We start from the raw sequence: 14,782 nt of genomic DNA on the forward strand, positions 1-14,782 counted from the left end.
GACACAAAACGACCACAAAGAGACACAACACAACCACAAAGAGACACAAAACGACCACAAAGAGACGTAAAACAAGTGAATTTTTGTGACATTGAGATGTAAATCAGCTCCTGTTTAATGGATTAGTTTCTTATCTGGATGATCAAACGTATAATTTCAGTGAAGTCGTCGTCCTAAATGATTCTGTTGATGTAAACGTCCCATGAGGAGGTGAAGTCTGAAGTCTTTTAGTGTCTGAGGAGTTTCCAGCGACTGTTTATCCTCACATGGACTCATTAAGGTCTGCTCACGCTCCCACAGCGGCAGTAAATAATGACGCATCGCTGCGACGGCGTCCAGTCCGAGCATCAAGGCCTCGCTGCTGCTGCTGCTGCTGCTGCTGCTGCTGCATGATGGATGACAGGCGGCCGCTCGCCTCCATCGATACCACTACAAAAAGAAAGAGGCGGCGTGCATGGGAATAACCAATGCCCCGCAGGAGCATGGACACGCATTTAAAAACCTCCACATGAACACCTCCTCCCAGAGTCACCTTCCTCTGCCGTACGATAACGAGCTTCGATTAACGAGCTTCGATTAACGAGCTTCGATTAACGAGCTTCGATTAACGAGCGGCTACACGGCCGCAGCTAACCTTTAGAAAGTTCATTTATGGATCCTTCACCTGCAGCAGATCAGCGGCCGATAATTAACGATGACACCCGAGGAGAGAGAGCCGGCCGATCGAAGACGACACGTAATCAGCTGTTTGCACACTCACAGGTCAACACAAACAGACACACGACGACAAGAGAGAGGAACTGCAGAGGAACAAGAATCAACTATAAAGAGACATAAAAATAACCACAGAGACACAAAACGACTGCAAAAAGACGATTTTGCATCTTTTTGTTGTGATTTTGAATCTTTTGCAGTGATTTTGCATCTTTTGAAGTGAATTTGCATCTTTTTGAAGTGATTTTGCATCTTTTCAAGTAATTTTGCATCTTTTTGTTGTGATTTTGCATCCTTTTGAAGTGATTTTGAATCTTTTTGCAGTGATTTTGAATCTTTTTGCAGTGATTTCGAATCTTTTTGCAGTGATTTTGAATCTTTTTGCAGTGATTTCACATGTTGCTGCAGTGATTTTGAGTCTGCGTGTTGATTTTTGCCTGTTTTCGTGGTGGATTTGCAACTTGTGTAGATTATGCATGGTATAGTGGTGATTTTTGCATCTCTTTGTGTTGATTTTTGCATATTTTCACGGTGATTTTGTCTTTTTCTGGAGATTTCACATGATTCTGTGGTGATTTTGAGTCTTTGTGGTGACTTCCACGTGTTTGTGGTGATTTGTGCCAGTTTTGTTGTGTATTTGCATGTTTTGTACGTTAGGGTGGTGATTTGGAGTCTTTGCAGTGATTTTACTTCTTTTCATGGTGATTTTGTCTTTTTCTGGTGATTCCATGTGTTTTTGTGGTGATTTTGCATGTTTGTGGTATGTTTTTTGGTGATTGTGTCGTGATTTTTGCCTGGTTTCGTGTTGATTTTGTCTTTTTCTGGTGATTTCACACACTTTTATGGTGATTGTGAGTCTTTGTAGTGATTTGACTTCTTTTTGTGGTGATTTTTGCACCTTTTCATGGTGATTTTGTCTTTTTCTGGTGATTTCACGTTTTTGTGTTGATTTTGCCTGTTTTCTTGGTGTATTTGGATGTTTTTGCGCTGATTTTAAGTCTTTGTGTTGATTGTTGCCAGTTTTCATGGTGTATTTGTGTGTTTTTCTGGTCTAATCTTCCAGATCTATACACCGTTTAACCCGTAAATGCCAAACCTTCCTTCCAGAATGAAGGAATCCTGACTCCAGATGGATCTCCTCCTCCTGTGGTCCTCCTAAGCTCCTCCTGTGGTTCTTCTAGACGGACCTCCTCCTGTGGTTCTTCTAGACAGATCTCCTCCTGTGGTTCTTCTAGACAGATCTCCTCCTGTGGTTCTTCTAGACAGATCTCCTCCTGTGGTTCTTCTAGACAGATCTCCTCCTAACCTCCTCCTGGATGAACCAGAGTTTAGTTCTGCTCTACTTTCTTCTGTCTGTTCCAGTTTGTCTTCTTCTCTGATCTCTCCTGACTACAAAGCTCTGCCTCCGTCCTGCTGTTTCCTGCTGATCACCGTCTGCTGTGTGTGTGTTTGTGTGTGTCTGTGTGTGTCTGTGTGTGTGTCTGTGTGTGTTTGTGTGTGTATTTTTGTGTTTGTGTGTGTCTGTGTGTATTTTTGGTGTTTGTGTGTGTGTGTGTCTGTGTGTGTTTGTGTGTGTATTTTTGTGTTTGTGTGTGTCTGTGTGTATTTTTGGTGTTTGTGTGTGTGTGTGTGTGTTTGTGTGTCCTCGTGTGTCCTTCAGGCGGCGCTCTGTGCCTTTAAAGCTCCTCCTAGACTCCAAATCCCATCAGGCTTAGCGGCGCTGCAGGAGGCCGGACGATGAGAACGACTCGGAACCAGCAACAGATCGTTAAAATTAAACGACTTTAACCAGAACTAAACCTAAATGTACATAGAAAGTTAATATTTTTAGCTTTGTGGCTGATTTTGCATCTTTTTCTGTTGATTTTGTGTCTTTTTCTGCTAATTTTGAGTCTTGATCAGCTGATTGTGTGATTTTTTTGTTGATTTTACATCTTTTTCTGCTGATCTTGTGTTTTTCTTCTAAGTTTGAGTTTACATTTACATCTTTCTGCTAGTTTTGCATCTGTTTTGTGCATTTGTCTGCTACTTTTGCCCTGTCTGCTGATTTTGCATGTTTTCTGTTTCTTTTTCTGCAAACTTTGCAGGTTTTTTTTTTTTTTGCTAATTTTGGATCTTTTTCTGCTGATTTTGTGACATTTAGTTGATTTTGCACATTTTTAGCTGATTTTCACATCCTTTTCTGCTAATTTTGCATCTTTTTTCATGGATTTTGCACATTTTCTGCTGATTTTGGATGTTTTTCTGCGGATCTTGTTTGTTTATCTACCAATTTTACAATTTTTCTGCTAATTTTCCATCTTTTTCTGGTGATTTTACATCTTCTGCCGTTGATTTTGCATATTTTCTGCTGATTTTGGATGTTTTCCTGCTCATTTTGTATACTTTGCTGCTGATTTTGTGACATTTTGTTGATTCTGCACATTTTCAGCTGATTTTGCATGTTTTTCAATTGATTTTGTTTTCCTGCTAAATTTTACATATTTTTCTGCTGATTTTTTGTTTTTCTATGGATTTTACATCTTTTTCTGCTAATTTTCATCTTTTTCTGTTGATTTTGCATGTTTTTCTTATGATTTAGCATCTGTTTCTGCTGACTTTGTGTTTTTCTATGGAGTTTATGTGTTTTCCTGCTAATTGTGCACCTTTTTCTGTTGATTTTGTGTTTCCTGCTGGTTTTGCATGTTTTCTGTGGTGAGTTTGTGTCTATTTGTCGGGATTTCATGTCCTCTTGTGTTAATTTGCATCTTTCTGTCTTGATTTTGCATCTTTGCGGTGATATTGTGTCGTTTTTAATGGTGTGTTTGCATCTTTATGTGGCGCCTCGCTTTGTGAAATTCTTCTATAAACAGACTAGAGGGAGAAGAAATAAAAATCTGGAGGCACAGATGGCTGGAAGTTGGAGACAATATGGTGGATGTGTTCTGCAGCTAAAGTTCAGTGTTATTTCTATCACAGCAACACATTTAGAAACACATCTCCAATAGTTCAGGAAACAAATCTGCTGCAGGTTTGAACAGATATTCTGACAGCAGCTGGGTGGAAAATTAGACTCAGAGCTGCTGAAACTGAGACACAAAACTCAAAAACCGTCTCGGAATCTGTGCAAAATAACAAAACCAAAACCAACAATGACAAATACTTGTCCACAAACCACGCACAATGTGTCCAAAATTACACTAAAATGTGTCCAAAATCAAAAGAAATTTGATCAAAAAGATGAAAAATTTGTCCAACATGATGCCCAATTTGTTCAAAGTAACAAAAACTGTCCACCTCTATGAATACCTAGACCTCTATGAACATCTAGACCTCTATGAATACCTAGACCTCTATGAACATCTAGACCTCTATGAACATCTAGACCTCTATGAACATCTAGACCTCTATGAACATCTAGACCTCTATGAACATCTAGACCTCTATGAACACCTAGACCTCTATGAACATTTAGACCTCTATGAACATCTAGACCTCTATGAACACCTAGACCTCTATGAACATCTAGACCTCTATGAACATTTAGACCTCTATGGACATCTAGACCTCTATGAACACCTAGACCTCTATGAACATTTAGACCTCTATAAACATCTAGACCTCTATGAACACCTAGACCTCTATGGACACCTAGACCTCTATGAACATCTAGACCTCTATGAACATTTAGACCTCTATGGACATCTAGACCTCTATGAACACCTAGACCTCTATGAACATTTAGACCTCTATGAACATCTAGACCTCTATGAACATTTAGACCTCTATGAACACCTAGACCTCTATGAACATCTAGACCTCTATGAACACCTAGACCTCTATGAACATTTAGACCTCTATGGACATCTAGACCTCTATGAACATCTAGACCTCTATGAACATTTAGACCTCTATGAACATCTAGACCTCTATGAACATTTAGACCTCTATGAACACCTAGACCTCTATGAACATCTAGACCTCTATGAACACCTAGACCTCTATGAACATTTAGACCTCTATGGACATCTAGACCTCTATGAACATCTAGACCTCTATGAACATTTAGACCTCTATGAACATCTAGACCTCTATGAACATTTAGACCTCTATGAACATCTAGACCTCTATGAACATTTAGACCTCTATGAATATCTAGACCTCTATGAACATTTAGACCTCTATGAACATCTAGACCTCTATGAACATCTAGACCTCTATGAACATTTAGACCTCTATGAACACCTAGATCTCTGTGTTGAAGTTTTATTTCTGGAGATCCTGAACCATTAAAACGATCAATTCTTTCTCACCTTCAGTAGCAGGAAACGGAGTTTCTCCTTCAGTTTTGGCTTCAGCTAGTTTTCCCGTCCGGAGCAAAACCTCAGCGAAGTTTTCCTGAGGAACGTCTCTGTAGGACGAATAAACATCCTGAGTCTGGAATGGAACAGAGAGAGTAATAACAGAGATGGAATTATTAAAAGCTAGAATCTGATGATTCATTCAAGGACCGTTGGAAAACGGAGCATTATCTCTGTTCACAGAGTTTCTTTCATGGATTCATCTACAAGGTCAAACGAAAAGTCAAATCTGCTGATTATGTGGTATTTTAGTATGTTTTTCTGGTAATTTTTGCCTGCTTTTGATATGATTTTGCATCTTTTTATGATGCTTATGCATCTTTTCATGATAATTTTTCATCTTTTTGTGATGTTTTTGCATCTAATAATTTTGCATGTTTAGGGCATTTTTGTCGTATTTGTGTGGTTTGATGATGATTTTGCATGTTATCATTTTTTGCATCTTTTTATGATGTTTTGCATCTTTTTGTGGCGTCTTTGTGGTAATTTTACATCTTTTTATGATTTCTTTGTGTGTTTTTGTGGCGATTCTGCATTTTCTTATGGTGCTTTCGGATGTTTGTATGGTGATTGTGCATCTTTTTGCATGTTTATGTGGTGTTTTTGCATTGTTTTATGGTGTTTTTGCATGTTTTGCGCATCCTTTTGTCGTATTTTTGTGTTTTGGTGGTGATTTTGAATCTTCTGTGTTTTGAGAATTTTTGTGGTGTTGTCACGTTTTTATGGCGATTTTGCATCGTTTTATGGTGTTTTTGTGCTGATTTTGCTTTTTTAATTGCATTTTTATGTGTTTTTGTGGTAACTTTGCACCTTTTTTGTGGTGATTTCGATCCTCTTTGTGTGTTTTTGTGTTTTAGTGCTAATTTTGAATCCTTTTGTTGTGTTTTTTGAGCATTTTTGTGGTAATTCTGCATCTTTTTATGATTTCTTTGTGTCTTTTTATGTTGATTGTACATCTTACCGTTTTTTTTGTGTTTTTGTGGTGATATTGCTACTTTATGTGGTGTTTTGGGATTTTTATATGATGTTTTTGAATGTTTTGTGATGGTTTTACATTTTTGGTGTTGATTTTTCATCTTTATATGATGTTTTTGCTCGTTTATGTGATGTTTTTGGATGTTTTGTGGTGATACTTTTTCTTTTTATGATATTTTTGTCGTGACTGTACATCTTTTTATGATGTTTTTGTGGTAATTTTTCATCTTTTTATGATGCTTTTGCGTGTCCCTGTAGTGATTTTGGAGCTTTTTGCGTGTTTTTATGGCGATTTTGCTTGTTTATGTGCCGTTTTTAGATGTTTTGCAGTGATATTTTTACTTTTTATGATATTTTTGTGGTGATTTTTAATCTTTATATGTTGTTTTTGCTTGTTTATGTGATTTTTTGGATGTTTTGCGGTGATATTTTTCTTTTTATGATATTTTTGTGATTTTTCATCTTTTTATGATGTTTTTGCGTGTCCCTGTAGTGATTTTGCAGCTTTTTGCGTGTTTTTATGGTGATTTTGCCCGTTTATATGGTGTTTTGGATGTTTTTGTGGTGATAATTTTTTTTTTATGATGTTTTTGTGGTGATTTTTAATCTTTATATGTTGTTTTTGCTCGTTTATGTGATGTTTTTGTGGTGATATTTTTCTTTTTATTACATTTTTGTGGTGATTTTTAATCTTCTTTTGTGATTTTTCATATTTTTGCGTATTTTTGTGGCGATTTTGCTTGTTTATGTGCTGTTTTTAGATGTTTTGCGGTGATATTTTTCTTTTTATGATGTTTTTATGCTGATTTTTAAGTGAGACTCACAGAATAAAGTGATTTTGATGAAGGTTTTGGCTCAGATTTGGTTATTTTTCCTGACATAGCTGCACGTCACACATGACGACAATCAGATTCTTCCTCTGACTTCCTCCTCCATCCGTCTTTCTGTCCGGCTGCTTTCGTCTCTCCATCAGCCTCCGTCCATCCCGGTATCGCCCAGGTAAGAACTATTCTCATGGATCAGCTGGACGACGGAGCGAATACCGGTGGAGGCTGATGGAAGATGGATGGAGGAACATTAAAACGTCCTGACGGGAGACGTATCGGCCGTTTCCTGCCGTCCGTCCAGATGAGTTAAGAAGCTGGAGGTTTAAAGGTCAGAATAGTCCTCTCCTTACCTTCAGTCTCATCACTCTTTGTTTTTCTGATTCCACAGAACTCACACAGTTCCTCTTGGTTTGCTTTGCTTCACCGTCAGACCATCAATCTTCACTTTATTTTTCTGCTTCCAAACAGCTTCTGGCATCAAAACGGCTTCCATGTCTTCATCTCCAATCGATTCTCATTCCGTCTCCACTCATTTTTTAGTCACAGGAGGAGAAAAGTCGCTTTAAAAGCCCCAAGTCAGAAGCTCAGGAACTTTACTGCAGTTTAACGTCGAAAATCTGAAGCTTCTGGAGGTTTTTTCTGCTCATTTTTCGTCAGCTTCATTTTTCAGCCCAAAGTCCTGCAGCTCCATGGAAGGAGAGACAATGATGGAAATGTTGGATTTCTTTGTTTATTTTACAAACATGTAAAGAAAAAAAACCAGAATCAACGTGTTTCCACGTGTCCACGGCTGTTTACAGACAGATTAACTGTCATGTTGTTTTGTGTCCCTTTTTTCTCATTTTGTATCTTGTTTATGATGTTTTTGCATCTTTGTGTGGTGTTTTGCATGTTTTTTTTGGTGTTTGTATACTTTGCATCTTTTAATGATGTTTTTATGGTGTTTCTGTGTTGATTTTGAATCTTTTTGTAGTGATTTTGTATGCTTTTCTGGTGTTTTTGTGCTGCTTTTGTATCTTTTAGTGGTGAGTTTGCATCTTTTTGTGGTGGTTTTTGTGTGTTTTAGTGATGATTTTGGATCTTTTTGTGGTGATTTTGGAGCTTTTTATGACTTCCCAGCAGGCTTTGAGGTTCAGAAGGTAAATATTTAAAATCTAAACTCAACAGTTTTCTGTAACGACAGTTTTTTTTCATGGATTTATTACATTTAGAAAGATAAAAAGTCAAATTTATGATAGAAGTCCAAAATTGTGACTCAGTTAACTTTTTTTAGCTCAGATTTGGTCATTTTTTCCATCTGAACCTCACATGACAGACATCAGCTCTGGGACTGTTGGAAATCTTTGTGTTTTTACAGTTTCCTGCTGATGATCGGAGTCATTCTGGTGATTTATTCTAGAGATAAGGTGTGTTTGTAGCCTGCCGGCGGGTTCAGCAGCCTGAGGTGAAGGCAGCGATAATGTAGACAGTAACGACCCTCTCCGGTCTCCATCACTCACCACATCCACGAAGGGATCCTCGATGAGCTCCTGGTAAAAGGGGCTGCAGCCTTGGAGCTCCAGGTTCTTGTTGGTCGCCTCCCGGTCGCTGCGGGCCTGAAAAACCGTCAAAACATCATTTAAGTTGCACGACACGCCGCCCGCCTCCCTCGGCTCACGTCAACACCTCCTTCAGACCGCAAACCCCCGACAACTACCGCCGAGCCGCCGGCCACGAGGTGAAATATTCAGCAGGATGGCGTTAATTATGCAGGAGACGAGCTCCTGATTGGTTGTTTTTCAGTGAGGTCTGAGAGCAGGAAGTCTGAAACCCAGGAGACAGAAACAGACCTGACAGGTGAAGACAACCGATCACCACGACGACGACCTGAGTCCTGCATCTACGTGACTTTAAAACTTCCTGAGCGCTGCTGCAAACCAGAGCAGCAAAACGTACGAAAAAAACCACTAAATCTTCTCAGGAAGAACTCAAGGAACAACAATCACAGGAGATATAAACTCCCAGGTCAAGTTTCTATGTTAAAGTCTGATCCTCCAACAACCAACAGAAGATTCTTTAGTCTTTATCTACAGTAATTTTATCTAATATTCAGAATTTTACCTTCATACTGGGAATATTTTTCGAGTTAAAATGGTGAATCCAAACTTTATAATTTGCTTTGTTACTTTTTACTCACTAGATAGAGAGATAGATAGATAGATAGACTATAGATAGATAGACTATAGATCGATAGATAGATAGATAGACTATAGATAGATAGACTATAGATAGCTAGATAGATAGACTATAGATAGACTATAGATAGATAGATAGATAGATAGATAGACCCTAGATAGATAGATAGATAGATAGATAGATAGATATAGATAGATAGATAGATAAATAGATAGATAGATAGATAGACGATAGATAGACTATAGACAGATAGATAGATAGATAGACTATAGATAGCTAGATAGATAGACTATAGATAGATAGATAGATAGATAGATAGATAGATAGACTATAGATAGATAGACTATAGATCGATAGATAGATAGATAGACTATAGATAGATAGACTATAGATAGCTAGATAGATAGACTATAGATAGACTATAGATAGATAGATAGCTAGATAGATAGACTATAGATAGATAGATAGATAGATAGATAGATAGACTATAGATAGATAGATAGATAGATAGATAGATAGATAGACTATAGATAGATAGATAGATAGACGATAGACTATAGACAGATAGATAGATAGATAGATAGATAGATAGATAGATAGATAGATAGATAGACTATAGATAGATAGATAGACGATAGATAGATAGATAGATGATAGATAGATAGATAGATAGATAGATATAGATAGATAGAGGCTCAGATTGACTTAAAATCTGTCCAAATGACTGAAAAATGTCTAAAATGACAAACAAAAATGACAAATTTCTTAATAATTGTCCAAAATGACTTAAAGTATTTCAAAAATGACTCAAAAATGGTCTAAAATGATGAAGAAAAATTGTAAAATAACTTAAAATTTGACCAGAAAGACTCAAAAACATCTCAGAGGACAGAGAACTACTAAAAAATTGCCTCATGTTAATCCACAATGACAAACCGTCCAATGTTCTGATGTACTGATGAAGCTTTGAGGCTCAGAAATGATGGAAAAAGTCCATTAAAAAGTGATAAATTTGGACCCACCTCTATGGACTTCAAGGACCTGGAATGTTCTACGTGAGACTAAACTTAAAGACTGGAAGCAGGAAAGGAGAACGTCCCCTGGAGAAAGTTCTAGAACTTTCGTCAAGAGGTATAGATATACTCTTGAACTTTCGTCTTGAGGTAGGTCTACTCTAAAACTTTCTCCGGGGATGTTCTCCTCTATGGACTTCAAGGACCTGAGACTCTGGAAATATTCCGAGGATGAAGGTAGAACTCTGATCATTGATAAAGTTACCGGAGATGAAGAACCAGATGTTCTGAGGAGGAACTTTGTCCAGACTTGGTTGGTTTTAAATGTAGAAACCGCAGAAGATATAAACCGGTTCTTACCTGCAGCGGTCGGAGGTAGATCAAGGATTCCTTCCACCATCGATGGTCGCTGACGGTGCTCAGGACAGCTTTAGTGGTCAGTCCGGTGGTGGTCAGAACCTGCATGGTTCTAGCTGTGGTTCTGTGGAGCAGATCTCCAGCAGTTCCCACAGAGGAACCACGAGAGGAACCACTAGCAGGAACCTGAAGACAAGGCGAAACCCTTTAAACCATCCTTTATCATGTCTAAACAACTCCATGAGTTTCAGGACACATTTTAAGTCGATCTGAGAATCCTTCTGTGATTTTGGACAATATTGGAGTAGTTTTGGACGATTATTAATTAATTTAGGAGTTTTTGGGACAAATTTTAAGTTATTTTACACTTTTTGCTTGTCATTTTAGACCACTTTTGAGTCATTTTAGAAATATTTTAAGTCATGTTGGACAATTATTAAATAATTTGGGAATTTTTACTCCTGATTTCAGACCCTTTTTGGTCATTTTGGACAAATTTTAAGTTTTGCGGAGTTTTTGTTTGTCATTATAGACATTTTTCAGTCATTTTGGACAGATTTTGAGCCAATCTGAGGATCCTTCAGTCATTCTGGACAATATTTGCGTAGTTTTGGACTATCATTAAGTAATTTGGGAGTTTTTGTTGGTCATTTTAGACTTGTTTGGTCATTTTTTCACATTTTAGGTTATTTTGCAGTTTCGTTTTAGACCAGTTTTGAGTAATTTAGGACATTTTATTGTCATTTTGGACACTATTTGAGTAACTCTGGACATTAAGTAATTTGTGATTTTTGTTTGTCATTTTTGACATTTTCCAGTCATCTTGGACAGATTATAAGTCAATTTTAGTTTGCACTGATGAAGTTCTGAGGCTCAGAAATGATGGAAACAGTTCACTAAAAGGTGATAAATCCAGACCCACCTCAAGGGAGAATAAAAACCTTTTTTATGAAGTATGGGAGGTTATTTTCTATAATTTTGCAGCTTCTATCAACATTATCTAATGCGATACTCCAAAACACTCTGATCTGTGTAACAGGAAGAAAATCTGAAATCAGCATCATTATCTGGTGTAATCAATCATCCATTCTGAGAATAATAAGACCAGCAGAGACGCCTCGATCACAAAAACATCTCCTTTATCGTCAACAATAAGAACAAAAACAGAAGAATAAATGCTGCATTGAATTATTAATTGAATTTTTGGTGTGTTTTTGAAGCAGATTCCCCGGTTTGCTGGTTAGAAATTGACTGAAAAAGGATTTTAAAGCCACATTTGAAGGCCGAAATGTTTAGTTCCTCATCTATACTTTATTTGCGGGGATTGAGGGTCAGCGGCTGGAAACATAAAAACACTCAGAGTGTTTGTTTAAAAGCTCACAGACGCATGGCAGCGTTTAAATATACACGAAGCCGAGGGATCGATACGACGGTAAAACGACGACATGTCCGCTCACAAAGAGCCATGAAACATTAACGGCCACTCATAAAGAAGGAGCCATAAATAAAAGCTGAACTCTGGATTTACACCTCATCAAATATGGAAAACACTCAAACCAAAACACAAACCTTCAGAGAGTCCTTCTCATTGGATTCAGCAACAACAGGACCCATCTGGTAGTTCACGGTCTGGTACAAAACCTGCAGAACCAAAACAGAAAGCTATCAGGATGAAGTGGAGTCTGCAAGGACGGATGATGAACCAGTTAGAGCCTCCATCAGAATCATCTGGTTCTGTATCTCCAGTAACTTTAGCTCATGAAGTCATGCAGAGTTTTACTTTTTCCTCAAAAAATAAATATTGCAAAATATACACAAAAAGATGCTAAATCTCCACAAAAAACACACAAAATCATCATGACAAGCTGCAAAATCGCTGCAAAAAGACAAAAAACTCACCACAAAAATATACGTGAAACCATCAAAGTTACCACAAAAACATGCATGAAAAGACGCAAAATCCCGACCCCAAAAAAATAAAAAAATAAATGCAAAAATCACCACAAATAGCTGCAAAAAGACAAAACTCAACACAAAAATGATGATAAATCACCAGAGTCAAAATTACCAAAAAAATATTGCAAACACACAAGACACAAAATCACCACAAAAACTGGGGCGCCCATATAGCTCAACGGGTTAAGCAGGCGACCCATGTCCAGGGGCTGGTCCCCGACGCACTGCCCGGGTTCGATTCCTGCTCGCGGCCCTTTGCTGCATGTCGTACCCCCACTCTTCTCCCTACCTTCCTGTCTGCCTCTTCACTGCCTCTATCTAATAAAAAGGCCAAAAAATACTTAATAAAAAAAAAAAAAAAAAAAAAAAAAAAACACCACAAAAACATCAAGTAAATCTGACCGAATATCCTAAAACCTCCTCAGAACATCTGGTTCTTCATCTCCAGCAACTTGATCTTCGTGCTAATCTCTGGTGTTTCCTGTGATCTTCATGCTAATCTCTGGTGTTTGCTGTGATCTTCATGCTAATCTCTGGTGTTTTGTTTGCTGTGATCTTCATGCTAATCTCTGGTGTTTGCTGTGATCTTCATGCTAATCTCTGCTGTTTCCTGGGATCTTCGTGCTATTCTCTGATGTTTCCTGGGATCTTCGTGCTAATCTCTGGTGTTTCCTGGGATCTTCGTGCTATTCTCTGATGTTTCCTGGGATCTTCGTGCTATTCTCTGATGTTTCCTGGGATCTTCGTGCTAATCTCTGGTGTTTGCTGTGATCTTCATGCTAATCTCTGGTGTTTGCTGTGATCTTCATGCTAATCTCTGGTGTTTGCTGTGATCTTCATGCTAATCTCTGGTGTTTGCTGTGATCTTCATGCTAATCTCTGGTGTTTCCTGTGATCTTCATGCTAATCTCTGGTGTTTTGTTTGCTGTGATCTTCATGCTAATCTCTGGTGTTTCCTGTGATCTTCATGCTAATCTCTGGTGTTTTGTTTGCTGTGATCTTCATGCTAATCTCTGGTGTTTGCTGTGATCTTCGTGCTAATCTCTGGTGTTTCCTGTGATCTTCATGCTAATCTCTGGTGTTTGCTGTGATCTTCATGCTAATCTCTGGTGTTTTGTTTGCTGTGATCTTCATGCTAATCTCTGGTGTTTGCTGTGATCTTCATGCTAATCTCTGGTGTTTGCTGTGATCTTCGTGCTAATCTCTGGTGTTTCCTGTGATCTTCATGCTAATCTCTGGTGTTTGCTGTGATCTTCATGCTAATCTCTGGTGTTTTGTTTGCTGTGATCTTCATGCTAATCTCTGGTGTTTGCTGTGATCTTCATGCTAATCTCTGGTGTTTTGTTTGCTGTGATCTTCATGCTAATCTCTGGTGTTTGCTGTGATCTTCATGCTAATCTCTGGTGTTTCCTGGGATCTTCGTGCTAATCTCTGATGTTTCCTGTGATCTTCATGCTAATCTCTGGTGTTTGCTGTGATCTTCATGCTAATCTCTGGTGTTTGCTGTGATCTTCATGCTAATCTCTGCTGTTTCCTGGGATCTTCGTGCTATTCTCTGATGTTTCCTGGGATCTTCGTGCTAATCTCTGGTGTTTGCTGTGATCTTCATGCTAATCTCTGGTGTTTGCTGTGATCTTCATGCTAATCTCTGGTGTTTGCTGTGAACTTCATGCTAATCTCTGATGTTTCCTGTGATCTTCGTGCTAATCTCTGGTGTTTCCTGTGATCTTCATGCTAATCTCTAGTGTTTTGTTTGCTGTGAACTTCATGCTAATCTCTGGTGTTTCCTGTGATCTTCGTGCTAATCTCTGATGTTTCCTGTGATCTTCATGCTAATCTCCAGTGTTTTGTTTGCTGTGATCTTCATGCTAATCTCTGGTGTTTGCTGTGATCTTCATGCTAATCTCTGGTGTTTGCTGTGATCTTCATGCTAATCTCTGGTGTTTTGTTTGCTGTGAACTTCATGCTAATCTCTGGTGTTTCCTGTGATCTTCGTGCTAATCTCTGATGTTTCCTGTGATCTTCATGCTAATCTCCAGTGTTTTGTTTGCTGTGATCTTCATGCTAATCTCTGGTGTTTCCTGTGATCTTCGTGCTAATCTCTGGTGTTTCCTGTGATCTTCATGCTAATCTCTGGTGTTTTGTTTGCTGTGATCTTCATGCTAATCTCTGGTGTTTGCTGTGATCTTCATGCTAATCTCTGGTGTTTGCTGTGATCTTCATGCTAATCTCCAGTGTTTTGTTTGCTGTGATCTTCATGCTAATCTCTGGTGTTTGCTGTGATCTTCATGCTAATCTCTGGTGTTTGCTGTGATCTTCATGCTAATCTCCAGTGTTTTGTTTGCTGTGATCTTCATGCTAATCTCTGGTGTTTGCTGTGATCTTCATGCTAATCTCTGGTGTTTGCTGTGATCTTCATGCTAAT

At 38.3% G+C, this 14,782-nt stretch overlaps 1 protein-coding gene across 1 annotated transcript in view; it reads right to left on the reverse strand.

The window, feature by feature from the left end:
• nbas (NBAS subunit of NRZ tethering complex) overlaps positions 1-14,782 on the reverse strand; it is a 202,701-nt gene that overhangs the window by 71,416 nt on the left and 116,503 nt on the right. The window contains exons 35-38 of the mRNA XM_055016167.1: positions 11,971-12,042; positions 10,405-10,587; positions 8,356-8,451; positions 5,007-5,130 (exon numbers count right to left, since the gene is read on the reverse strand). Coding sequence (XP_054872142.1) covers positions 5,007-5,130; positions 8,356-8,451; positions 10,405-10,587; positions 11,971-12,042 — 475 coding nt within the window. The remainder of the gene's footprint in view (positions 1-5,006; positions 5,131-8,355; positions 8,452-10,404; positions 10,588-11,970; positions 12,043-14,782) is intronic.

The sequence above is a fragment of the Amphiprion ocellaris genome, chromosome 12 (assembly GCF_022539595.1).
Source record: "Amphiprion ocellaris isolate individual 3 ecotype Okinawa chromosome 12, ASM2253959v1, whole genome shotgun sequence".
In the NCBI taxonomy this organism is placed as follows: Eukaryota; Metazoa; Chordata; class Actinopteri; family Pomacentridae; genus Amphiprion; species Amphiprion ocellaris.